At 43.8% G+C, this 27,978-nt stretch overlaps 1 protein-coding gene across 7 annotated transcripts in view; it reads left to right on the top strand.

Moving 5' to 3' along the window:
- The window catches only part of FAM168B (family with sequence similarity 168 member B), a 37,403-nt gene extending 9,485 nt beyond the window's left edge, over positions 1–27,918 (top strand). For all 7 annotated transcript variants that reach the window (XM_082395496.1, XM_082395497.1, XM_082395495.1 and 4 more), the window contains 5 exons: positions 5,028–5,111; positions 20,299–20,441; positions 20,574–20,751; positions 22,517–22,642; positions 23,400–27,918. In XM_082395496.1, coding sequence (XP_082251622.1) covers positions 5,028–5,111; positions 20,299–20,441; positions 20,574–20,751; positions 22,517–22,629 — 518 coding nt within the window. In that variant the 3' untranslated portion in view covers positions 22,630–22,642; positions 23,400–27,918. The remainder of the gene's footprint in view (positions 1–5,027; positions 5,112–20,298; positions 20,442–20,573; positions 20,752–22,516; positions 22,643–23,399) is intronic.
- The last annotated feature ends 60 nt before the right edge of the window (positions 27,919–27,978 follow it).

Raw genomic sequence — 27,978 nt, forward strand, 5'->3', positions numbered from 1 at the left:
CTCCCCTCCTCCCCTCCTCCCCCCCCCTCCCCTCCCCTCCTCTTCTCTCTCCTTTTACTGCGTGTCTGCTAGCAGTGACTTTTGTTTTAGTTTGTGAAATGTTTTTATTTTGCTTTCATTTTTGGAGCATATTTTTGATGAGTGTGTTGGTTTTCTGTGGCTGCTACAACAAATTGCTACAAAGTTTGTGGCTTAAAAACCACAGAAACTTATTCTCTCACAGTTGTGGGAGCCAGAAGTCCAAAATTCAGGTGTTGGCAGGGCCTCTCACCCTCTGGAGGCTTGAGGTAAGAATCCTTTCTTGCCTCTTGAAGTTTCTGGAAGCTTTCAGCATTCCTTGACATGAATAGCCTTGTGGCAGCATCACTTCGGCTTCTACTTCCATGGTTACATCATCTCCTTCTCGTCTCTGTTTCATATGTGGACACTTGGCATTGGGTTTAGGCCCCCACCACCCGTAATCCATGATGATCTTATCTCAAGGTCCTTAACTTATGTCTACAAAGACTGTTTTTCCAAATAAGGTAACATTTATAGGTTCCAGGGATTTGATGATGTATCTTCTGGGGGGGGTGGGGTTTCCCTGCCATACTGAGTATACAGTTTTAGGTTGGCAGTTATTTTCTTTCAGCACTTTAAAGGCAGTTGTATTGTCTTCTGGTTTCTGTCAGAATTATTTTTGTTTCTTTGGAGTTAGTATATCCCTTCCCTCCCCCCTGCCCCCCACCCCGCTGCTTTTAAAATATCTTTGTTTTTACTGTGAAATGGCTAGATGTGATTTTCTTTGTGTTTATCTTGCTTAGTGCTCACAGAGCTGCTTGACTCTGGCTTGATAAGAGGGCAGTAGAAGGAAGAAACGGGGAGGAAAAAATATCTCCTCTGAAGTGAAGGTAGTTTTTCCAGAAGAGTGGGCTTTAGTCTCACTTTAAGGAGAACACTTTTAAATAGCTTGGAGAGCTCAAAACTGCTGTTTAGGGAACTGAAAACCACATGAGCCAAGAACAACATTTTAAAAAAGCCCCTGGCACAGCAGCAGGACGATGAGGAGTTGGTTGGGCATGGTTCTGAGCACAGGGGTGGAGAAGCAGAGGCTCCTCCCAAAGGCACTGACAGCCGCTGGCATCCGGGTCAGCGGCAGGGGCCAGGGGGTGGGGTGGGGTTAGAGTCTGCCAGGGCACTCACCCCTCCCTGCCCCACCCCACTACGACCTTCACCCTTCCTCCCTCCACCTCTGAAACCCAGGGGCAGCCTGAACCCCCAGCGACCGTCTCAGCAGCCCAGATTCTCCCCCGGAGCCTGGCAAGTTCTAGGACTGGAAGCCAGGCTAGCAAGCCCGGCGCCAGAGGTGCAGTCGGACCTGGAAAGAGTGTGGGGGGGGGACTGGAGCCTTAAAGCCCACCCACATCCTTCAAGGGGAGGGAGGAACGCATCTTTTTAACAGTACTTCTCAGGGGTCAGCCAGCTCCCCACCCCATGGTGATCCATGCTCACTTGACACGGACCACCTCCTAACTGTCCCCCTCAATTCCGCCCTAAGGGGTCCTCTGACGTCTGTGACAGCGTGGGTCCCGACCTCTTTAGTCAGCTGAGGCCAGCACTTCAGGGGTCCCTCCAGTCCCCCCCTCTGTCGTCGTGTCTCCCCGCCCCCTGTACTTTATCTAATAGAGGAAGGAGCGCAGTCAGGGGACCTGCGAGCCTGTGGATGAGTTTTAAGCCCGAGAGCCCGAGATGCAATTAAATATTATTGGAACCTACTGTAAGGTGGGGGAGGGGAGGCCAGGAGGCTGCGTCCCACCGCGGCGGGTCCAGCTCTGGGACCCTGCACCCCCCCATCCCCTCCCTCGCTTCCCCAACTTCAGCAGGAGGAGCTCTGCAACCCCACCCAGTCCTTTGCAGCTCCCCCTCCTGGAGTCCCCTCCCCACCCGCGGGCGGAGCACGAAGGGCAGGGCCTAGACGAGGGACCAAAGCTCCCCGGGACTATGTTGCCCATGCACGGCTCTTCTGAACAGCAGGGGCGGCTTGGAGCAAACCTGAGCTCTAGTTTTCTAAGTCATGAGAAATACACAGTTTAAAGACCTTGTTGGCTGACTGCAGTCTGTGGATCACCCGTGGTCTGTATTATCAGTTTATCTTTTTCTTTTCTTTTTCACCCATATGGTCCTGTGTCTTGCCATTCCTAGTGTTTTTTTCATGGAATGTAGTAAACAAGTGTATTAAAAATTATAGGTGATCCAGTTGATATCTTCCTTTGTTAACCACACAGCATGTTGCTTGATCTTTTTTTCCCCCCCCAGCTTTACTGAAGTATGATTGATAAATAAAAACCGTATGTATTTAGGTTGTACAACATGGGTTTTTTTAAGGTGTACGTGATGATTTAATCTATGTATATGTTGTGAAATGACTACCACGATTAAGTATCTCCAAATATCATCACATTGGGGATTAGGGTTTCAACATGTAAATTTTGGAGGGGACACAGACATATCATGCCCCCAGGCCAACGATGTCCATGTATTCTGATTTCGCCTTTGTTGCACGAGGGTATCGGACACTGAGATGGAGTTAGGAGTTCAGCCGTTGTAGGGGTGGGTAACGCTTGTAAGGATCCGGTGGGGTGGAAGCAGTACTGGGTGCGGGAGCCTCGGGACCGTGGTGCGAGTGGGCAGTGTCAGCCGGCTCATTGGGGGGCCCTGGGGCAGCACTGGCAGTTAGAGGAGGCCTCGGCAGGCAGAGGTGGCCCTGGAAAGCGCTGCTGCTGAAGGCTCTCTGCCCGTGTCCTCCTCCCGGCTGAACAGCAGCTTGTTTTCTGGAATAGAGATGCAGGTGGTGGTGGTCACTTGGCTTTGTCAACTTAATGATTGTTCCCTGTCAGTTCACAAAGGTTTGCCTTGTTCTTATTTGTATTTTATAATACATAGTACTGCTGAAGATAATCCTTCATCTTGTGGGGTTTCCATAGTTTTATTCAACCAGTTCTTTGCATGGGTATGTTGTTTGAAGTCTTTTGCTTTTCCAGTAATACTGCAGTTGATAGTGTTTGTGAAAATTATCTTCAGGGTGGATTCCTTGAGGTGGGATTGACAGTGGAGAGAGTAAATGCAGATGTGATATTTTTTTTCCTGTTACTCTTTTTTTTAATTTTAATTTTATATTGGAGTATAGTTGATTAACAATGTTCTGTTAGTTTCAGGTGTACAGCAAAGTGATTCACTTATACATATACATGTGTCTATTTTTTCTCAAATTCTTTTCCTATTTAGGTTATTACAGAATATTGAGCAGAGTTCCCTGTGCTATACAGTAGGTCCTTGTTGCTTATCTGTTTTAAATATAGCAGCGTGTACATGTCAATCCCAAACTCCCAATCTATCCCTCCCCTCTACCCTTCCCCCCTGGCAACCCTCAGTTTTCTCTAAGTCTGTGAGTCTGTTTCTGTTTTGTAAATAAGTTCATTTGTATCTTTTTTTTTTTTTTTTATTCTACATATAAGCAATACCACATGATATTTGTCTAAGTGATACCACATGATATTTGTCTTTCTCTGTCTGATTTACTTCACTTAGTATGATAATCTCTGGGTCCATCCATTCTGCTGTAAATGGCATTATTTCATTCTTTTTAATGGCTGAGTAATACTCCATTGTAGGTATACCACATCTTCTAACGCAGATGTAATTTTAAAGGTACTGCCGAGTTCCCTTCTTGCGTAGGATTTTTACTGCTTTGCACTCCTACCAGAAGGGTGTGAGACTGTTGTTTACCCCACAACCTTGCCAAGAGAGCGTGTCCTCAGCTTTTGGATTTGTGCCAGCCTGAAGTTCAAAATGGTAGTTGGCAGTTCTCTCTGTCCATGTCTTCCGTTGGTTTTTTTTTTTTCTATTGGGTTTTTGTTTTTTTAACTTTAAAAGTTATTTATATATTAAGTGTATGTGCCCTTTGTCTAAATAATTTGCAAGTATATTTCTTGTAAAAAGCTAAGTCTTTTTTACGCAGCGCGTGGTATTTAAGTTTTTGTTTTTATGAAGTGATTGGGATTTGGGATCACTTCCAATCTCTTGCAAGAGGGGGAGTCTGGGCAGTGTGATTTTTAGCTTGCCAACCCCTGCCTGCCAGAAGGGAGGTAGAGTCGATGTTGGAGGAGACAGTCCATGGGACTCGCCAAGGGGCGTCTTCAGGGGGACAGTACTGTGACCGGGAAGATGGACCCGAGTGGGAGGGAACAGTGGTTCTCAGCCGTGTTGATTTGGAACCCTGCAGATTAGAATTTTCTGGAGGGATTACAGCTTCCCACAACTAGTTGTGTCGGTAGTAAAGGCTAGCAAACCTTGGTCATCTTGGCTCTGTGCCCTGAATGTAGAGAAGGCTCTTTAAGGCCCCATTGTCACGTGGTGAGTGGATCGAGCTGAGCTGTGAGGGACCTGGAGCGAATAACTGAGGCCCCTCTGGTTTTGACTGAAACACTGACGTCTTTCTTGATGTTTCTGTTGTGTTCACGTGATCAATTAGTGGTTGTAGTTTAGTCTTATTAAGGATTCCTCATTTGTGTTATTAATAAAGGTCAGGTTGCTTGCAAACGGAACATGTGAGTGGATTTTTCCCAGTTCCATTTGTGTATGGTGCTGGTTAGAGCCCGTGTAGCACGTGAAGCTCGCAACACTCTTATTACTCTTGCTAAGTAATAAATTAGGGGATTAGAATCGAAAATAAAACTGCCAGAAGAATTGGGAGTTTTCTGACTTCAGCTTAGGTTTTTTTTTTCTTCTTCATTCTAATTCAGTTTCTGTCAAATTTCTTTAATTGTAGAAAGTTGTAAGCATTTATACTCTTAGGTTAAAAACACGTGTTTATGATTGTGACCCATCACGGCTCTGAGGAGAGGAGACAAGTGGAGACCACCCGCTCAGCACCCATAGCACGGTTGGGCTCCTGAAGTCAGCCTGGGAGTTGTGGTGAAGAAGCTGAGGACGACCGGGTCTGCGGGAGCCCTGGTTTTAAAATCACATTGTTCTTTGTTTTTCTCCAGCTGGTTTCCCCATGGGCTATGCAGCAGCAGCTCCGGCCTATTCCCCCAACATGTACCCTGGAGCGAATCCTACCTTCCAAACAGGTATGCAGGCCGTATGTGCCGGGTGGCAAAAGTGCTTTGTCCATGTGGCTGGGGGAGAATGTCAAGTGGATGGATTTGGAAAAAGGTGGTTATAGAATTGGGATTTGAGGTTGAATTGATTTATTGGTTCATAAAATTAGGCTTCTTAATACGTACAACAAAAGCTTAATTCTTATTGCACATAAAGCTTTGTATCAATATATTGCATTTGTGGCGTCCTTCCACAACACAGATCTTCATTCCAATCATAGCTTGTTACAGGTAACTAGTTGTTCCAGAACATGTATGTATTTATGAAATAGTGTTGATTATTAGAAACTAAAGATCATGTTGCCATGTTAATAAGTAGAATTTCCATGTTGCTAACATTTTTAGAGATAACTGATTTCTCTCTAGAACTTGAGCACTTTGATTATGGCTTTAAAAGAAAGTCTTATTTTCTATGTAACGTGCATGAGAATAGTTTCAGATTTTAGAAATCAGTGGTACAATTACAAGTGGAATTTGTTTGGGTCTGGACCTTGTAAAGACAGTTTTTTTTAATGGGACTTTCCTCTTTGAGCCTGCATTTTGGTGTTGGCTCATTCCAGGCTTTATTCACCCAGGATGGACTTTGTGATTCCGCTGCAGCAGTGGTGGCCTACACTCTGATCTGAAGGCTCAGCCTCACGGGTCTGTTGGGGTGCTTCTTTGTCCCTCAGAACCCCTAGCCTCACATAGTTAACTTGACAGGAGAGGAGACAGCAGCAGTGTCCTTTTCCTGAGTTCTTCCAATTTGATAATCGTAAAATTCTTCCTTCCTTCTGTGGCCCTTCTGTCCATGACTCCCATTCCATTCCCACTCTTACTGCCTTTGTTCACCCTGTAGCTCACACCCAGAGAAAGACCTTCTTAGCTTGGTCTTCCTGCTCCCAAGCTTTCTGTCCTTGACTTCATGTTCCCTGCACTTACACCAGAGTAATGTTCGCAGTATGAAGGTTTCCCATGACTAAGACACAGTGAAGCCTAGCGTCCCAACTTTAAATCCCTAGCTCTTTGGCACATTGACCTATTCTTTCCAAAAGAGATTTTGTTTTGTTTTTGCATAGCTTTTATTCACACTCTTTCTCTCCCAAGAACTAGAGAACCTGCTACTTTGTGCCATCTTTTGGGATCTGTTATGGAACATCCCTTCCCTGGGACAAGCAGTATTATGTTATTACTCACTAGATTATTTAAGGGCCAGATGGCACCACCATCTCCTTTTGTGAAGCATCTCATCTTGTTTAACTTTTTTAAAACAGCTCTCTGGAGGTCTGAATGACATTCAGTAAACTGCAGGGTACTTAAAGGGTACTTGATATGATGTATGCCACCTTCTCAGTCTAGAGTGAGCATATCCCTCGTCCCCAAAAGTTTTCTCCTGCCCCTTTGTGACCTCACCTAGGCTCCAGGAAATCACTCATCTGTGTTCTCTCACTACAGATTGTGTGTAGTTTCTAAAATTTTGTGTAAGTGAATCATATTGAATGTCCTTTTTGGGGGACTGGCTTTCATTCAGGATAATTTTTGACATCCATGTTGTAGTGTATATCAGAAGTTCGTTTCTTATTGTTGTTGGGTAGTATTGCATTGTACAGAAATAGCACAAATTGCTTATCCATTCACTGGTTGATGAACATTTGGGCTGTTTGCAGTTTGAGGCTGTTACACATGAAACCGCTGTGAATATTTGTGTACATTCTTTATGTGGACATACACTTTCATTTCTCTTGAGTAAATACAGAGGAGTGGAGTGGCTGGCTCTTAAGGCAGGCGTATGTTTAACTTTGTAAGAAGCTGCCACACTGTCTTCCAAAGGAGTTGTGCTATTACATGTTCCCACCAGTGGTGGGGGAGGGTTCAAGTTCCTTTATATCTTTGCTAATACTTGATATAGTCATTCGTTTTAATTTTAGCCATCCTAGTGAATATGTAGTGATATCTTCTGTAGTTTTAATTTGAACTTATCTAATGGCTAATAATGTTGAACATCTTTTCATGTGCCTGTTTGCTGCTTGTGTGTCTTTGGTTAAGTGTTTGTGTACATCTTTTTTCTGCCTGTCAGTTTTTAAGTTTGTTTTCTTATTGTTGGGTTTGAGAGTTCTTTATTAGATACATGATTTGCAAATATATTTTCATAGTCTGTGGCTCTTCTCAGTGTCTTTAAAAGAGCAAGAGTTTTTTTTTTTTTTTAATTTATTTATTTATTTATTTTTGGCTGTGTTGGGTCTTCGTTTCTGTGCGAGGGCTTTCTCTATTTGGGGCAAGCAGGGGCCACTCTTCATCATGGAGCGTGGGCTTCTCACTATCGTAGCCTCTGTTGTTACAGAGCACAGGCTCCAGACGCGCAGGCTCAGTAGTTGTGGCTCATGGGCCTAGTTGCTCCGCGGCATGTGGGATCTTTCCGGACCGGGGCTCGAACCCGTGTCCCCTGCATTAGCAGGCAGATTCTCAACCACTGCGCCACCAGGGAAGCCCAGAGCAAGAGTTTTTAAATTTAATGAAGTTCACTTTATCATCTTGTTCTTTTATGAATCACGGTTGTGGTATCGTTTCTAAGAAATCTTTGCCTAACCCAGCATCACAAAGGTTTTCTCCTAGAAGTTTTATAATTTTAGGTTTTACATTTAGGTTTATGACCCATTTTGGATTAATTTTTCTATATGGTGGTAGGAATGGATTGAAGTTTATGTTTGCATAAGTATTACTTGTTTTTTACTGTATGTGATCATGCTGCAGACCACCATAAAATGTCACTGTTCTAGAATTCTCCAACGTAGCTCACTTGTACTCATTTTCTCTATGGAGTACAAATTGATGTAAAAATGTACTAAAAGCTTTCAACTTTCTTATTCTTTTACAAAAAGAGCCTCAGGTTTATTTGAGGCTGGTGAAGCCGTTTTCCTTGCCCAGGGTGTGAAGTGCTCCCCTGAAGGGAAAGTTTGGTGTTTAGTGGGCTGGTGCTGGTGTCTGATAGCTTCCTCCTCTGGCCAACCTGTAGAACAGGTGCCATTCCTCTTCTCTCGCGTGTTTCCTTTCTTGTAGAGAGATGGGCCCTTTCTTGCCTCTTTTCCAAGACTGCTCTCAAGCTGTTCCTCTGACCCAGAAGCTGGGGTGGGCAGGTGGGAGTAGTGGTCTTGGTGGGAACGGTGGCTGCCAAGAGGGCCTGCCTTTTTGAAAGGGGTGTCCACTGATGGGTGCTGGATAGTTGTCGGCTGCCCCACTGCTGGCCCAGCATTGCCGGATCTTCAGATTTTTAGGAGAAGCTGGGAATAAAGATGTATGTGAAATTTGCGAATGAAAAAGATAGAAGGCACTTGGAAGGTCCTGCCGGTGTCATGCGAGTGCTTGCAGCCCCCTGATCTGAGTCTAGGCTACCGCTGTGCTCCCTTCTTTTTCTGGGAGCCTCAGCATTTTCATAGCTTGAATTTTTAAATTTCCTTTTCAGTGGACTTTTTTTCTTATGTGATGAGTAAGCCAAAACTGTCACTATAGAAAAACTAAACAAAATTTTTCTCCGTTTCTGCTGCTTTCTCAATGTTCTGGTTCTCTCACCACCAGATTTTCGGACAAAGCTGATGTATAGTATAGGGGTTGTGTGTGTGGCTTTTAAAGCACTTTTGCAGCCCTAACACTGCTTATTTCTTAGCTCTTACAAGTGTGACATAGGGAGGTTTTAGAGAACCTTGTGAGGAGATGTCATGTCTTTTGCTGAAAAGTTCCATTACTCAGAATCTGGAAATGGAGGTGGTATTCATTTCATCCTCATGAACAAGCCTAGTAGGCTGAGTACATGTGCAACCAGAGAGGGCTGTCTTTTTTTGGAATCAGAACAATATATTGGAAAGAGTTTGGGCTGTAGCATTAGCAAGATGTGGCTCAAATCCTGACTCTGTCACTCCTGGGAAAGACATTTCATTTTTGGCATTTTGTTTGATGAATCATTATATGTCCTCAGCTGTGTTATTTGAGGATTCTAGCTGCAAGCACGCAGTCAAGCTCCCAAGGCACCAAGGCTGCACATTCAGGCTTCTGCTCTGTTCCCATTTACAGCCAGGAGTATCTGTAACGAATATTTGCATTGATCATCTGAAATCATGAAAACAACATTGAGTTCTTTGTAGTAAGCTCTATGTAAGAGGCGATCTAGATCCTACATTGGCACATATTTTTAAAGGATGAAAACGTTGCTAAGAGCGATGGAAGGGCTTCTGTGGTTGCTGCCGTGCACGACTGGATGGCGGATAAATGGGGGAACGTTCTTGGAGGACAGTTTGGCATATGACGGAAAGAAGCTTAAAAATGAGAATAATCAGTTACGCAAATATTTACGTGTACGTGCAGGTATCTCTAGTAAAGTAATGGTTTGCTTAAACTGTTGGTTTACTTCAGTGTTTAACTGGTCTTATTACTTGTTTATGAGGGATATTTAGTAAGTGGAAATGCTTTACGATATGCCACTTTCTTTCTTTTTAAGCTCAGAATTATGTCCATGAAGTAAGATCCCAGGTTTGTTTAAAAATTTTCTCTTACGGTGGCCACACAGGAGAGAAGAGCATTAGCGCGTTAACAGGTTGTGGGGTCATGGCCTCTGTTTCTCTCTCTCACTTAAGTTAAAGGTTTACATTCACATAGTTTTAAGATTCCTAATTTTCCTTCCTACCCCTGTTACTGTGACCCTGTGAGCATTGCTCACTGCTGTGAACGAGTGGCTGTTTTCTTCAGTTACTTTTTCTTCCCTGGACCTAGTGTCCTTTATTAGATTTCTGTAACCACATCGTTAATTAAACCCTCAACTTCCCCCCAGGGGTCTCTTCTCAGCATTTTAGGCCACATAAGGTATTCGTGTTTTCTTTTCTTGGTGGTGTCTTTTTGAAACCCTCTCTCCTACTCTGGCCTGCTTGTCCTCTGGGCCTTACACTGGGTCGTTCTCCTCCATCATCCCAGGGAGTTCTCTCCTCTTCCCTTCCACTTGATTCCTTGTCTGCTTTCTTAGTTTACTCTTTGGTTTTAGTGGAGGATCTTTTTCAGTTATCTCCCAGGAGAATATGGGAGAGTCACAGTTTTGAGATTTTTCATGTCAGAAAACATTTTATTCTGCACTCACACTTCACTGTTAGTTTGTCTGGATATAGACTTTTAGGCTAGCAGTTATTTCCCCTCAGAATTTTGAGGACATTGCCGAACTGTTTGCCAGTTCTGCTGTTGCTGCTGAGAATGTCGGGACCTTTCTGATGCTTGGTTGACTGGGCTGGGCTTCTCTTTGGTGCTCTGTAGTAGTTCTGTCTCCAGGTTCTGAAATTTCATGATGCTGTGTTTGGTGCAGGTTGTTCCTCCTCACATATACTATATGTTTCTGAATTTCCAGATTTTCTAAATAAATGTCTTGTACTCAGAAAGTTATTATACGAAATTTGTGTGTTATGCAGTACTTTTGGGGAAAAATGATCTGTTCCAATGTAAAAAGCTTCTGGCCCCTCACAGCAGTCTGAGAGCAGTGGCCCTGTGCGTGAGTTCGGCCCAGAGAGGAGGTCAGCCTGCGGTGATGCATGTTTGCTGAGAGTGAGGAGGAAAAAGGCTGCGACCAGTGTGTTGTCTGTGTGGCATCCTTATGAATGGTCTTTAGGGAAGGAGCATCTGGAAAGCTGTTAGTGTTTTTGAAAGACCAAGCAGTGACTGTGTTTGGTTTTGTATTGTGAATCATTGGCAAATCTAAAAATTATTTCACAAAGTGTCTATTTTGGATACTGTGAGATGTATGTGTATTTATTTATGTATTTTTTAATTTTAAGTTTGTAAGACTCCTGTTGAGGTTCTCTGGTGTTACATAAAACAAAAAGGAAAGTGCCTATACACACTTGGTTTTTAATTGACTGGGAGACATGTTTGCTTTCCTTGAAATTGATTTGTCTTCAGTGTTGGATAGAAAGTGATGTAATAGTCATGCCCATACAAAAAACCAAAATCAATTTTCTCAAGAGTTCAGGATATAGCTCACAGTTACAAGAATAAGCAGTAAGATAGTATATATTAAAAATTGTTGCTATAATTAGTAGAAATAGTGGGTGACTATTTCTCCAACATACAGAGAAGCTGAAAAAAAATTCACAGTGAACATCTACATATCGACTGCCAAGATTCTATAATTAAACTTTTTAAAATCAACTTTTTAAAAAAAATTTATTTTCTTTAGTTTTTTGGCTGCGTAGGATCTTAGTTATGTGTGGACTCTTTGTTGTGGCACGCGGGCTTCTCCCTAGTTGTGGTGCGTGGGCTTCTCTCTAGTTGTGGCATACGGGCTCCAGGGTGCGTGGGCTCTGTAGTTTGAGGCACGCGGACTCTCTCGTTGAGGCATGCGAGCTCAGTAGTTGTGGTGCGCGGGCTTAGTTGCCCCGCGGTATGTGGGATCTTAGTTCTCCCACTAGGGATCGAACCCGCGTCCCCTGCATTGGAAGGTGGATTCTTTACCGCTGGACCACCAGGGAAGTCCCTAAAATCAACTTTTAAAGTTAAACATTTTACTCCATCCATCCTTCAGTCCATCTTGTTTTTTCATGTGTTTTGAAGTAAGTTGTGGATATCCGGACGCTTTTCCCCATCTACTTCAGTGGGCGTATTGTTAATATTTGTTTACAGTTCTTTTAGGTTTTGTTTTTAGGTGAAATTTACATATATAAAATGCACACATTTTAAATATACCATTCATTGTATTCTGACAAATGCATACACATGGTAGCTTCTTGGAGTTACCTCGTTATCTTCAATAAAGTGTACATATGAGGCAGTTATAAAAAAGATATCTCAGATGATTAGGAGACCTCAAGCCTGCTGGATGGGTTTCTGCAACAGTAGGCCTCTAGCCTCCCTTAAAAGAAAAGCTCGACATCATAGGTTGGCCTGTCGTTGATTGTGGTAAATAAGGGACTTTACCTTTTTTTCAGTGGATGTGGTGGGCCAGAAGAGTGCTTCTGAATCAGAGGGCCTCTCTCTGGAGAGGTGTATGCTTAGATCTTCCTAACTTTGCTTTCATACTGTGTCCTTAGAAGCTTATTCAGGTGGACAGCTTCCAGCTTCTCTTCAGTCCAAGCTTCAGGCTCTTTCTGCAGTTTAAACAGTGACAGAATTGTCATGGACTTTCTTATTAGGAATATTGATGGCTTTTTTAGAGGCTCTATTTTCTTCCAGTTTTTCATTCAGGTCATGAATGCATTGTTTGTGTGTTTTCACTTCCTCAGACAGGTTCTCCTTTCTCTTCTCATTCTTTTTTTTTTTTTTTTTTAAATTAATTAATTTTTGGCTGTGTTGGGTCTTCGTTTCTGTGCCAGGGCTTTCTCTAGTTGCGGCGAGCGGGGGCCACTCTTCATCGCAGTGCGCGGACCTCTCACTATCGCGGCCTCTCTTGTTGCGGAGCACAGGCTCCAGATGCGCAGGCTCAGTAATTGTGGCTCACGGGCCCAGTTGCTCTGCGGCATGTGGGATCTTCCCAGACCAGGGCTCGAACCCGTGTCCCCTGTATTAGCAGGCAGATTCTCAACCACTGCGCCACCAGGGAAGCCCTCATTCTTTTTTGAATAACTTTATCCTATAGCACCATGACTTTCTATAGAGGGTTGGCTGTATGTATTGAACATTGGCATATTTTACCTTTATTTGCCCTTCCAGCTAGTACCTAGCTGCCAGATTATCTTTCAGATAAGATTGCTGAAGAGCCATGCCTTCCTAGCTTATGGCCTTTTTAAAGGCTCAGAAAACTTTTATGTTCATCTCCTAGTAGCAGGGGACCTCTGCCCGCTTCCTTCCTTGTCCCTTTAGCTCCTGCATGACTGTTGTTTCTTGGGAGGTTTTCTTAGCTCCTCTCTCAGTTGTGTGTCACCATCTGAAGGCATTATAATTTTCTCACCTTATTTACTACAAAACATTTTCAAATATACAGAAAAATTGAGAGAACAGTGTAATGAACATCCGTAATATCCAGCACCGAGATTCATCAGTTACCATTTTGCCATATGTGCTTTATCTACCATATAAAGATGAGTGTGTGTGTACGTTTTGTTTGTTTTTGGTTTTTTCTTGAAGCAATGCAGAGTTATAGCCTTTTTTGGCTCTTGTCCTGTGGGCTTCAGCTTGACCCTCAACGTAACGTAATGAGGCTGCTCCTCTGCATGACCGTGATACCGTTATCATACTGAGAAGCGGTAATTCTCTCATTTTATTTTATAGTTCATATTTAAATTTGCCCAGTTGTCCCAAACATTTTTTAAAAAGATTTGGAAATAGAATCTATTCAAAATTTACATGTTGAATTTGTTTATAAATTTGAGTTTGTTATGTCTCTTGTGTCTTTTAATCCATAAATCTACCTAACCTTTATAAAACACTTTGAAAGACTTTTTATTATGAAAAATTTGAAATACAAAAATACATAAGCCTTCCCTGGTGGCGCAGTGGTTGAGAATCCGCCTGCCAATGCAGGGGCCACGGGTTCGAGCCCTGGTCCAGGAAGATCCCACATGCCGCGGAGCAACTAAGCCCATGTGCCACAACTACTGAGCCTGTGCTCTAGAGCCCGTGAGTCACAACTTCTGAGCCCGCGTGTCACAACTACTGAAGCCCCTGTGCCTAGAGCCCGTGCTCTGCAACGAGAGAAGCCACTGCAATGAGAAGCCTGCGCACTGCAACAAAGAGTAGCCCCCGCTCACTGCAACTAGAGAAAGCCCACACACAGCAACAAAAACCCAACCCAGCCAAAAATAAATAAATAAAATAAATAAATTAAAAAAATAATAATAACAAAAATACATAAGTACACAGCAGGCTGATGACCACTTACCCACACCCTAGCCTCAGCAGTTACAAGTATACACAAGTACACAGTACAGGGTCCACCTGCCCATGCCCTAGACTTAGCAGTTAATAGCTTATAGTTGATCTTTTCCATCTGTACTCCTGTCACTTTCCCCTATATTTTTTTGAAGCCAATCTCAGACATCACAGTCATCAGTTTTTCAGTATTATCTTTAAAAGATGAATTTAAAAATATATATCATCACACCTAAAAAATAACAATAATTATTTAATACTATCAATACTACAATCAGTATTTATATTTCCAGTTGTTTCATCTACGTCATGGATGTTTTTTAATTGTACAGTGAAGAAAGGGGAGGGGGCCTTGTTGGTTCTTTTTAACTTATGAAAACTGGCTAGCACCAGAAATTCTGAATGTGATTTTCAAGTTTGAAGTCTAGCACTTGTTTTCAAAATATGCTAATTCTGTGAACATTTTGATTTTCCGACATTTTTGTAAAAACCTGATATCCTTTTGGTCAGATGTGAGTTTAGTGACTCCTGTGAGGCTCTCTTAATTCAGGCCAGTGGGACCACGTTTAGCAGTATTCTCCTGTGAGTTAACTCCACGATGCCGCTGCTGCAGGGTTGTGAGAAGTGGAAAGGAGAGGGTAGCTTGCGCAGGAGGGAGCTGTCCAGACATACTTTGCCTTCATCCACAGGCTTCTGTTTTTGAGACGACCTGCTCCTGCTTTTGCCAGCCAGGACTGTGTCAGTGCTGCTGTTTTGGTGGTCTCTTTCCTTGTGGTTTTCCCCTGAAGTCAGCACCTTGTCGAGGCGGCTGGACCTTTTGACAAGCCCTGTTGGCCCCAAGCATGGCGTGTGATGTTGGTGATGCGCTCTGGCAGTTGGCAGCACTCTGCCCTGGTGCAGTGCTTCCATCACCGTGACTGGTCACAAGTGTGTCCAGGCACCACTGCCTCATTTCCTCCTCTGATGTAGTCAGTCACTTATGGGGAGTTAGGAGCTATCACTGAGCCGTCTCCTGGGAGTGTCAGTGCAGGGTTAGAAATCAGTGGCTTTCATAATTACCTTTTTCTTTATAATTAAAGAAAATGTTTTACCACCTTATTGTGGTATAATTGGTGTACAATTAAGTATACATATTTAAAGCTTCAATTTGATGGGTTTTAACATGTATATACCTGTGAAACCTGTGAAGCCATCACTTTCCTTTTCTGTCCCTCTTAAAGACTAGAAGATGAGCAGCTAGAGAGAGGGACTTAACTGCTCTTGTCTTTAACGTTGCTTTTCCACATCTGGAGACCCTTTATTCTACTCTCTTTCAGCTCAAAACTGGTATTGAAATTTGGTGTCTTCAAATTTTGGCATTGTTTTTACTGACATAATAGTTAATGAATTTCAAAATAATATAGGGAAACCTGGTGGGAATGTAAACTTGTACAGCCACTATGGAAAACAGTATGGAGGGTCCTTAAAAAACTAAAAATAGGGAATTCCCTGGCAGTCCAGTGTTTAGGACTCGGCACTTTCACTGCTGGGGCCCTGGGTTCAGTCCCTGGTCAGAGAATTAAGAATCCCGCAAGCTGTGCTAGGTGGCCAATAAATACATAAATAAATAAGTAAATAAGTAAATAAAACAAAAACTAAAAATAGAGCTACCATATAATCCAGCAGTCCCACTCCTGATCATATATCCAGAAAAGATAAAAACTCGTATTCAGAAAGATACCCAGTGTTCATAGCAGCACTATTTACAATAGCCAAGACATGGAAACAGCCCAAGTGCCCATCAACAGATGATTGGTTTAAAAAGGCATGGTATGTGTGTGTGTGTTGGAATGTTACTCAGCCATAAAAAAGAAGGAAATAATTACCATTTGAAGCAATGTGGATGGACCTAGAGAATATTATACTAAGTGAAGTAAGTCAGACAGAGAAAGACAAATATATGATGTCACTTATATGTGGAATCTAAAAAACAATACAAATAAATCTATATACAAAGCAGAAACAGACTCACAGAGAAACAGACTCACAGACATAGAAAACAAACTTTAGTCTACCAAAGGGGAAAGGGAGAGGGGAAGGATAAATTAGGAGAATGGGATTAACAGATACAAATAGATACATAAAATAGAGAAGTAATAAGAATTTACTGTATAGCGCAGAACTATACTCAATATCTTATAATAACCTATAATGGAAAAGAATATGAAAAAAACCTGTGTGTTTGTGTGTGTGTATAGTTGAATCACTTTGCTGTCTACCTGAAACTAACACAATATTGTAAATCAAGTATACTTCAATACAAAAATTTTTTTTCTAAAACACAGAAATAGGGAAACCTGTGAGGGTCTTTTCTTCTTAAAACAGATACGAGCTGAGCTTGGGAGTTACCTGGTTTGGGCAAAGGAGTCATTGCTCAGTGCAGCTGGATCTGGGTTTGTCTGAGCACATGCTCTGCTGTGTGTGACTCTGGGGCATTAACACCTTTACCAGCATCTTCATCATGAACACCATGAGGGGCAGTCTGGGGAATAAATGAGAAACATGGCATTTAAGGTCTTAGTGAACCTAGGCACACCAAGTGCGTGATGGTTCTCAGTGGGTCTCCAGGACTGACTTGGCCCCTTGGAGGAAAGGGGGACTTGTGGTTTAAAAAAAAGGATCATTTAAAACTGGTGTATCTGTTGGTGGGAATGTAAATTGATATAGCCACTGTGGAGAACAGTATGGAGGTTCCTTAAAAAACTAAAAATAGAACTATCATACAACCCAGCAATCCCACTACTGGGCATATACCCTGAGAAAACCATAATTCAAAAAGAGTCATGTACCACAATGTTCATTGCAGCTCTATCTACAATAGCCAGGACATGGAAGCAACCTAAGTGTCCATCAACAGATGAATGGATAAAGAAGATGTGGCACAGATATACAATGGAATATTACTCAGCCATAAAAAGAAACGAAATTGAGTTATTTGTAGTGAGGTGGATGGACCTAGAATCTGTCATACAGAGTGAAGTAAGTCAGAAAGAAAAAAACAAATACTGTATTCTAACACATATATATGGAATCTAAAAAAAAAAAATGGTTCTAAAGAACCTAGGGGCAGGACAGCAATAAAGATGCAGACGTAGAGAATGGACTTGAGGACACGGGGAGGGGGAAGGGTAAGCTGGGACAAAATGAGAGAGTGGCATGGACATATATACACTACCAAATGTAAAATAGATAGCTAGTGGGAAGCAGCTGCATAGCACAGGGCAATCAGCTCGGTGATTTGTGACCACCTAGAGGGGTGGGAGGGAGACGAAGAGGGAGGGGATATGGGGATATATGTATACATGTAGCTGATTCACTTTGTTATAAAGCAGAAACTAACACACCATTGTAAAGCAATTATATTCCAATAAAGATGTTAAAAAAAAAACACAAAAAAAACTAGTGTATATCCTGGAAGTCATTCATTCTTTTTTTCTCTTTTAAATTAAAATATAAGTACACCGCTAAACACAGTTCAATAAAGTGGTTTAAATTTTTTAAACTTTCATTTTTTTAATACTCAGCTCATTTTTAAGTTTGAGTTATAATTTATGCAAATCACCCACATATTAAATGTTCATTTGGATGGATTTTGACAGTTGTCATACTCGCGTAACCACCACCCAAAACAAAATACTGAGCACTTTTATCATCCTAGGCTTTTCTTTCGCCCTCTCCAAATCATACACCTCCCCACCGCTTCCCCCGACTTCTGTCACCATAGCTAGGTTTACTTAAGTGTTGAAAATGAGATCATGCAGTGTATGCTCTGTGTCTGGTGTCTTTTAAAAGGTCAGCATGGTTTGAGATTCATTCATGCTTTTTTGCCTTTTGATACTGAGTAGTGTTTATATGGATGTATCATAATTTACCCATTTTCCTATTGATAAACATTTGGATTATTTCCCATCTTTTGGCTATTATGAGTAAGATTGGTGAACATTTTTTACAAGTCCTATTGTGGAAGTATGTTTTCATTCTTCTAGGGAAAGTATCTAGGAGTGAATTGTTGGGCCCCATGGGAAGTATATTTGTAGCTTTATGAGGAGTTGTATTGTTCCCTGGAACTCGTGTGAGCACTCTGCCATGTCAGCCATTCTAGTGAATGAGAAGTGGCTTCTCAGACTTTTTAGAAAGCAGTTTTATTGAGGTATAATTTGCATATAAGCCATCCTTTATAAGTGCACAGTTTGGTGTGTTTAGACATGTATACAGATGTGTGACACCACAAACAGTCAAGTGACTTCATTCCTGTGAAAGATGCCCTCATGCCCTCTGGCCCCTGGGCACCACTAATTGGTTTTCTGTCTCTGTAGATTATGTTGGTCTTTCCTAGAGTTTCCTATCATGTGTTACTGTGTCTGACTTCTTTTGCATATTGTATTTTTTTTTTTTTTTTTTGAGATTTATCCCATGTTATGTGTATCATCAGTCCTATCCTTTTGGTTGCTGAGTAGTAGTATTTTGTTGTATGGTTGTACCACAGTTTGCTGGTGGCTTAGTCTGTCTAAATCAGTGGGCTGTGAACGTGGCAATTCAGAGACCCTCTCCTAACCTCCCTGGAGAAGAACTCCTCCGTTGGAATGGGGAGTCAGGAGGGGGAGTCAGGAGGGGGAGCCAGGCATCGTACTGCTTACCAGATAGACTCTGAATCACTCTTCCAGATCGTGGTCCTTCATCACTTCCTGGCAGCACGTCCTGACAGCGTCTAGGTCTAGGGGAAGGGGCTTTCCCGGTGTCAGGCTGCTTCTTGACCCTCTTCACTGCTGGCTGAGAGTACAGCTTTTTTGAGTCTGCTAAATTATTTTCCACTTCCACTTTTTAAAAGATTCCCAAATTACTAGGTTCTAAAATGTCTTTTCTTCTCTTCTTGATCTGTGTGGCTTTGTGTCTTTTTATTTATTAATCTGCTTTATTGTCATTTTGGGTGGGGACAAAGGCAAAAGTATGTGTTCAGCCTGCTGTCCCTTAGACCCAGAAGTCTTTTTAGCATAGCCCTGGTGTTTGACAAGTTTTCCCTTTTGTTTTTGCTGTAATTAACAGCGCTGTGATGAGCATGCTTACAGTTCAGCCTTTGTTCAGATCCATGCTTACTTCTTTTTTTCTTTTTTAATTGAAGTATAGTTGATGCACAGTGTTTTACAAGTTACCGGTGTACAACACAGTGATGCACAATTTTTAAAGGTTATACTCCATTTATAGTTACTGTAAATATTGGCTATATTCCCTGTGTGTGTCCTTGTAGTTTGTACCTCTGAATCTCCTACCCCCATGTTGCCCCCCTCCTCCCTCCCCTCTCCAGTGAACCGCTAGTTTTTTCTCTATATCTGTGAGTCTGCTGCTTTTTTGTTATATTCACTAGTTTGTTGTATTTTTTAGATTCTCCATATAAGTGATATCATACAGTATTTGTCTCTTGCTGACTTATTTCACTCAGCACAATACCCTCCAAGTCCATCCATGTTGCAAATGACAAAATTTCCTTCTGTTTTTATGGTTGAGTAACATTCCCATGTGCGCCCATATGTATGTGTGTGTTTCCCACATCTTCTTTATCTGTTGGTGGACACTTAGGTTGCTTTCATATCTTGACAATTGTAAATAATTCTGCTATGAACATTGGGGTACATGTATCTTTTCAAATTAGTGTTTTCATTTTCTTGGGATAAATAGCCTGGAGTGGAATTGCTGAGTTATGTGGTAGTTGTATTTTTAGTTTTTTGAGAAACTTCCATGCTGTTTTCCATGGTGGCTGCACCAGTTTGTGTTCTTACCAGCAGTTCTTACCAACGAGGACTCCCTTTCCTCCACAGCCTCACCGACGTTTGTTGTTTGTGTTCTTTTTATTCGTAGCCCTTCTCACAGGTGTGCGGTGATAGATTCCTCACTGTGGTTTTGATTTGCATTTCCCTGATGACGAGCTATGTTGAGCATCTTTTTATGTGCCGTGCTTATTTCTTTAAAACAAATTTCTAGAAGTAGAGTGGTGGGGTTAAAAGACATACATACTTTTAATGCCAAATTGTGCCCCAGCAAGGGCGTGCTGATTTATATTCCGACAGGGCCGGTGTTTCTTTCCTGTTCCTATGTAAGTATGCACTCAGTAGAACTTTCTTTTCCCCCCTCACCCCCCAGAAAAATACTTGCACATAAAGTCTAAGCAGTGAAGCCAGATCTCAGTAGAGGTGTCAGATACGACTGTGGTCGGGGCTGGAACACTGCCTCGTTCCTCGCTGCACACTTGGTCCGCCCCCTGTGTCTGGCCGAGTGTGGGTTTGAATTAAGGCTGTGGGCTTCTTTGTTTCAGGTTACACTCCTGGCACACCTTACAAAGTGTCCTGTTCCCCCACCAGCGGGGCTGTGCCACCGTACTCCTCCTCCCCCAACCCCTACCAGACCGCTGTATACCCCGTGCGAAGTGCCTACCCCCAGCAGAGCCCGTACGCACAGGTAGGCCTGGGGCGCGCTGTGGGTGTCTCACAGGGTCTCCTGGGCACTGTGCGTGTGGGAAGGGCCGGTTCCTCAGGGCTCTGACCCCCTGGGTGTGGGACCCTGTGGCCCTCGTCTCTCTTCTTTCCCCAGCAAGGCACGTACTACCCCCAGCCCCTGTATGCAGCACCCCCTCACGTCATCCACCACACCACAGTGGTGCAGCCCAACGGCATGCCGGCGACGGTGTACCCTGCTGCCATCCCTCCGCCTAGAGGCAACGGCGTCACCATGGGCATGGTGGCGGGGACCACTATGGCCATGTCAGCGGGTGAGTTCTTGGCCCTGGGGTGCCTGCTCTGTGATGGCATGAGGGCTGGGAGAAGGGAGGGCCCACCAGTACTCTGACCCTTGGCTTTGACTTTTCATGGCTAGAGTTGTATGGAAGGACATCTGATCCTTTTGGGAAGAAATGGCACGTTATATTTTTCTTTACCTCCCCTCCTTTCTCTTCCTTTTCCTTTCAGTTGAGACTGGAGTGTAGGGTTTAGAACCATGAACCAAGTACCTTTTCCATAGACCATGACTGAGTAGCCCTCTCCAAATTTGATGGGGCCACTTTTTTTTGGTGAGCTGAGTCACTTGGCTGTAGGGACAAGGAGTGACCAGATCCCTATGGTGAGCTTGGGCAGAAGAGGGATACTTTGCGACGTGGGGGGCTGGCCCTCTCGATCCTTCCCTTTAGTGTGGGATACCAGTGCAGGCCAAGTTGTCTGAATGGGGATGTTTTCATGAATCTAGGAAAGCCGGTCTTGTGTTCATAGAGGTAACAGCTGCCTGTAGAAATCCTTTGGCGTACATTGACTTTATTTCCCAAGGCTTCCCCTAGGTCTGGAAAATAAACCACAGAGAGAAGAGACCCGTGGCTGGAATGGGCCTGTCTCCGTGGAACCCTGGAGTGTTTGAGGGCTTGACTGAATGTCTAGGGATTAGGTTACCTCCTATGGGCATGTGAATTGTCTGTGGTGAGGGGCCAGGTACACACAATGCATTTGGTTGCCCATGGCTGGGTCTTTAAAAAATATATATATATTGTTCCCTCTTTGTTTTCCTAGACTTTAGTATAAGGAAAATGTGTCAGGAGAGAACGGTGTTTCAGGATACCATGTGTGTTTCTGCTTAGAGTCTCTATTTTATTTGGTTTTCCCATACTTACCCGTGAAGGCAGAGGAGAGTCTGGCACAGATAGAAACTGCGTGTTTGAGGCACATGGAGGGAGGGGATGGCAGGCCCTGGTGTGGGTGCAGGCAGGAAGGAGGAGGAGAGAAGGGCTGCCAGGTGAGGCTGTTAGGTTTGAGGTGGTGCTTGTCCATGAATGGACACAGCTGCGTTTTCTGCAGTTATAGGGAAAATATGCTTAGCTTAAGGTACTCAGAAGCTCATGTAGTTGGGAATCTCCCTCCGCGTCCCTCTCTCCCTCTCTTCCAGTTATTTATTACCACCATAACCATTTCCAAGTGTACAGGTCAGTGGTGTTATCACACTGTTGTGTCACATCTCCAGAACTTTCTCGTCCTGCAGAACTGAAGCTGTGTACCCATTAAACAGCTCCCCTTCCCCTTGTCCCAGACCTGGCAGCCACCATTCTCCTTTCTGTCACTATCCATTTGACTCCTCTAGGGACCTCATATAAGTGGACTCAGGTGGAATTTGTCTTTTTGTGACTGGCTCATTTCACTGAGCATAATGCCCTCAGGGTTCATCCGTGTTGTGGTATGTGACTAATTTCCTTCCTTTTTAAGGCCGAATAATATTTTTGTTTTCTTTTTATCACCTCATCTGCAAAAGTAATTCGGTATGCTTGTATGAAGGGGAGGCCCAGAGGCTTCTGCAGATATGCTATCCATGCGAGCTTGCTGTGTTTATATAGCTTAGACTTGTATATAATCAAGAGTTCTGAGAGCATTGTGGGTCAAAGCCATCCCCTCTTCCTGTCTGCCCCCCGCCTTGCCACGGGGGTCGGGCGGGAGCTCCCCTGTAAGAGGGAGCAGTGGTGGGGTGCTGCCCTCCACTGACATGCCTGCTCTTCCTTCCAGGTACCTTGCTGACTGCCCACTCCCCAACTCCTGTTGCCCCCCACCCCGTCACCGTGCCCACGTATCGGGCCCCAGGAACGCCCACCTACAGCTATGTGCCCCCCCAGTGGTGATCACCCTGCAAACGTAAGTGACTGGTGAAGCCCGGGGCCAGCTTGTGACTAAAGTGCTTTTTAAAAAAATTTATTTATTTATTTATTTTTATTTTTGGCTGTGTTGGGTCTTCGTTTCTGTGCGAGGGCTTTCTCTAGTTGTGGCAAGTGGGGACCACTCTTCATCGCGGTGCGTGGGTCTCTCACTGTCGTGGCCTTTCTTGTTGCGGAGCACAGGCTCCAGACGCGCAGGCTCAGTAGTTGTGGCTCACGGGCCCAGTTGCTCCGCGGCATGTGGGATCTTCCCAGACCAGGGCTCGAACCATTGTCACCTGCAATGGCAGACAGATTCTCAACCACTGCGCCACCAGGGAAGCCCCTAAAGTGCATTTTTTTAAGAGGAGAATGGGAGATCTGTGTCTGTTTAAACACTGCCAAGAAAAATGCTACCTGATGATCCAAAGGCAATGCAGCATTTAAATTTTTGTCCTTCTTGGGACTCTACAGAGGAAAGAAGAAGGAAACCATTGAGTTCTTGCTGTGCACCCCCTGCTCTGTGTTCCTTACCTGGGCTGTGCTCTAGTCTCCTGCCCGTCTCCTGCAGGAAGTAGGGCTCCAGTTGTAACTGGAAGTCTCTGGGGTCCGTGGGAACCAGCACAGTTGCCTCTCTTGCTGCTGCCCTTTCTTGTCCTAGTGGATCTCCTCCTCCTCCAGTTGAATGCCTCCTTTTCTGAGCAGTGGTGCCAGAGGAGCTGTGTGTGACTGTGTCCGTCTTTCTCCCCACCCCCCAGGTTTGCGGATGGAGCTGTGCAGTCACATCATGGAGGTTCCACAGCTGGTGCTGCAGGCCTTGTGCCTCCAACCAGGACTTTCTTCTTAATGCTCTCGACACTTAGCTAAACACTACTACGGCCGGCCCAGCAGGTCCCAGCGCCCTCAGTCTCCAACTGACTCTGTGGGTTGGTCTTAAAGCAAATCCTGTTTGGTGGGCTGCCAGGCAATTTTTTAGCTAACTGTAATGATAAAAAGGGAGTGTTAATCTGTTCTGAATCATATCTAGTTGAATGCATGTTAAAAAAAAAAACACAAAAACAAAGCTTGCTCAATCTACCTGCAGTGACTGATGCAGAACCATCATATGCAAAATCCAAAGGAATGGAAAAGTATTTTACAACTTGTATCACTAATGCACTGTTGTAATGTATGCAGAGTCTTAAAGTTATAAGTGTTAAAGTGAATTTCTTCATAGAGCATCTGAAATCTCTTTGATGATTCTTCAGCCTTTTGGGGTTGACGTGGGTTGCCAGTTGGAAATGTGGACTTCTGGTTTCCAGCCATCTGTTCCTTTTGTGCAGACTGCACTGGGAGAGAGTTGCAGGGATGGGGAGAGTGTGGGGGGGCCACCGCTGCTTGGGGTGCAACCAGGTTAATGGCTTTCTCTCCATTTAGGCTTGTGGGGTCAGTGAGATGTAGATGTGCTTAGGGATTACCATGAATCCAGTTAGGGACACAAGGTGGTTTATGTATCAGCAAAGCAATTTTCTCTGCCATCTAAATTTTCATTACAAATCTCTTACAGATAGAGATGATGCTTTCTATATGTTTAATGGAAAAGTCCTATGTAGAGCTAAATTATTTTCCTGGGATGGAAGATATGTGAAAGAGAACCAGCCACACTTGGAGGAGGTATTGGCCTCTCCTGTATTTAGCTTAGAAAAATCATTCCTTCCCCCCCCGCCCCCCGCCAAGGGAAGTGTTTGAGTCACCTGAAAACATATGTAGGCATTGTTGTTCTCCCTCCCACAAAGAAGGGCAAAGACTTCATTCAGCTGTGTGTTATGAAAAAAGTTGTATATTTAAAAACTTTTAAAAGGGAACAGAACTTTATTGGATGTTGATTGTTCCTTGTAGAGAGGCAGGGCTGTGGCTGTGTTTCGGCCCATGCACTTCATGGGGACTTGTCTTCTGAGAGCATCTGGAGGGGACTCGTGGAGATGGCTCTGGGGAGGTGTGAGGGAAGGGCTGGCGCCTGTTGTCTGTGAGCCCCTTTGGCCATCTCTTCTTGCGGCTGAGGACACTCGGCACAAAGCACGTGTGGACAGCAAAGGGCCAGGCAGCCTCAGAACGTGTTTGCCTGCCGGAACTTATTACAGAAAGGATTTTGTGTTTAAAATCTGAATATTGTACATAAGAAACCAAGAGGATTTTTTTGCCTAAATGTGCCCAACTTGTATCGATGGGTGTGTGTGTGTGTGTGTGTCTGTTCTCAGATGAAGTCAGAGGGGGTGGGGGGGTGAGGGCTGTTCCCTTTCAGCGGTCTGTCAGGGGCGGGGTGCCCCTGCTCACCCCGTCGTTGTTTCAAGTGCTGTGGGCCTCAGGTGGGGGGGGGGCACCTTACTCTCCTTACGGCTCCGGCAGCTGGTCAGGGCTCCGGCACTGGGGTGGCATTCAGCCCCGGATGGTGAGTGGGATACCTGACCCCTGAGCCTTTGGTAACCTTATTTTTTATAGTGAGTACTCTTCATAATTTTCTTTTTCACATTTTATTTTATAAGAGTTTTAGGAATATTTTTGCATGGATCATTGTAAACAGAAGATTTATTTCTAATGTCTGTAACATAGTGTGTTTACTGATAAGTACTTTAAATTGCTTCAAGAGCACTTAACCCACCTTTGTATGTGTGTATTCGTGTGTGTGTGTGTGTGTGTGTGTGTGTGTGTGTGAGTAGCAGCCATTTACCCCAGGCACACTGTGTCCACTTCTTCAACTCTTTGTTGGTAATTGCATCTGTACAGTGGACGGTTTGTAACAATCAGTATGTTCTAATGGTTCCAGGGGCTGGACAGAGAAGTTGGTTTCCCCAGTTTAGCGTAATAAGTTAGGAGAAAATAAGAGTTTAGTGTATGCTTTTTAAACGTCCCGGTGTGCGCACACACAGACACACACATGCCACTACCTGTAAGGGTTGGACTCATTTGAATTCAGGAGGAAGTTATGAGAAATTATATGGGCTGTTTCTTGCAGCTTGCTTGAGACTTGGCATACACAGGGTGAGTGTTATCACGAGCACTGAATTAAATGGTGTTTTCAAGAGAAAGAAAAGAGTGGGTTTCGTTTTCTCCCCATTTACATCAGCTTTATAAACACTTTCCCCCCTGTAATTTCTAAAAAAAATCTTATTTCCCTTTTGTGAAGTTGAGTTGGGAGACTTCATCAAATACTTTTGCATTATGGAATACATCTTTGTGGAAGTCTTTTCAATTTTGAAACTATCGGCATCAGCTATCAAATATGGAAGGTAGATCTTGTCTAGCAGGTGAGAATCTGGATATAATGAATAGTAACAAAACTATCATATGTTGTAATTTTAGCAGCATTTAGTTCCAGTAAAATTAACTAAGGAATAGAGCTTCTGTTATAAAGTTGCATAATTTGATATCCTAAGCACAATAGTAGAACATTCAGAGAAATTTTGCATTTTTTATATGTGACATTCCTAATTTGAGAGTCTTTCAGCTAAATTACAGTTATTTTAGAAGTTGAGACAGGCAAGTAAAGGAACTAATTCCTATAAACATAGGTATCATCATGGATATTTTAAAAAAATTTTATTCTACAGCCTTCCCCTAAGGTTTAGAAGGTATGTTTCTCTGCTTAGGGAAATCTTGTTTGGATCTGGGCCGGGTGACTGAACATTTCACGATGAGTGATGGTCCCATCATCTTGCTGCCTTTGAAAACTGAGGCCAGCATCCGGGCCAGGGCCATTCATGGTGACAAGCACAGAAGCGCTTCCAGAATCTTTTATGTCTCTTGTGTTCAATCTTTTCTCAACATTCTTATTGGTTTGGTTATTAGGCCTACCAGTTGTATTACGTGACTCTGTTTCTTGAGTGCTATGCAAATGTAGTATTTACAGGAGCCGAGTGTGGTCCTGAGCTGTGGGCTGGACAATGGTCGGTACGCGCCCTGCCCTTCCCAGGCTGGGCATGCAGTGCCTCACTCCATCTGCTGGCATCGGCACTTCAAACAAGAGGAAACAGATTCTTGGGGCTTGGGATGTACTAATCTCTGGTAGTGCTGTCCTGCCAGCAGGTGGAGAAAGGATGGCAGGCACCAGACGCATCAGTACTGGGGCGTACTTTTTAAGAAGGAAACCCAGACTTGTCCTTTGTAAACATTTGGAAACAGTATTACTCTGACCAGTTGGGCCACCTTCTCCCCATCTGGCAGCTAACGGCTGGACACCCCAGTTCTTGCCAGCCTGGGCATTGCCCAGACGGGACGCCTGCCTGACATCCTCTGGCCGTGCAAGGGCAGGCTTAAGGGTGTGGGGCTTGAGGTGGGGTACAGCTTCTGGTTCTTCTCTTGGTGCTTTCTAAGGACGGGGTGTGTCTCTAGAGAGGAGTGGTTGGCATAGGGGAAGGGTGGCCTGCGTGACTCTCCTCTCTAGCACATTTCACATGTTGGTGTGTTTTTTTTATCCTGAGCTGTTTGTTACTCAACCTGAGCTTTCTGAAAGGAGCCTGCAGAGGACACGCTGCAGAGGAGGGTCTGATCTTTTCAGGTAGAAAGTTGCAGAGTTGATCTTACATGTTTCAGAGGATTTGTCTCTTTCCCCACCCTATTCACTTGAAGAACAGAAAACCTCTGGGGTAGTCTTATTTGAATCCCCGGGATCAAACGTCAAGTCACTTGGGACAGGGAGACGGAGGAGAGGCTGGCATCTCTGTGCAGGGAGCCTGCAGGGAGCCTCAGGGGATGCTGTGCTCCCAGGTCTGGTGTGTTGGAGACGACAAGTGTCTTGTCTTGGCCTCCTGAGCCCTGTTGGAGTCTCCTGTAGGTCCTCGTGCAGACCAGTGGGCGGTAGACTAATTGGGCTGGACCTGAGGCCAGCTCTCACGTGTTCCTGGCGGGGTTACTGTGATGGCCGCTCAAGAGAGACCCCAGGGAGCCACTGTCACTGACAAGGAAATTGTTTTTTTTTTTTTTTAAACGATTTTGGAATACTGTTTTTTTTTTTTTTTGACCGTTCTCATAGTACTTTTTTAAAACTTAAGTCAGCATTGTCTTCCAGTGTTAAAGGCCTCCCTCACCTCTGCATTGAACTTAAAGTGTCAATCAATACAAAGGAATGGAACACCCATCCTGAGCCAATTCCATTATGTGTAAATTCGTACTATTTTAATTTTTTATGCAATCTGCTGAGTAGATGAGCTCAGATTTAAAATTCTTAAAAGCACGTTTATTGTAACAAGAATTGTTATGTATTAATACTGCAGTTTTCAATAAAGATTGAATTGTGTTGCATATTGTGATTTTCATGATTTTTCCCCATAGGTTTTGTCTCCAGGTGGCTTGGCCTGGATG

This window comes from Balaenoptera borealis, assembly GCF_965194805.1.
Source record: "Balaenoptera borealis genome assembly, chromosome: 6".
Taxonomy (NCBI): domain Eukaryota; kingdom Metazoa; phylum Chordata; class Mammalia; order Artiodactyla; family Balaenopteridae; genus Balaenoptera; species Balaenoptera borealis.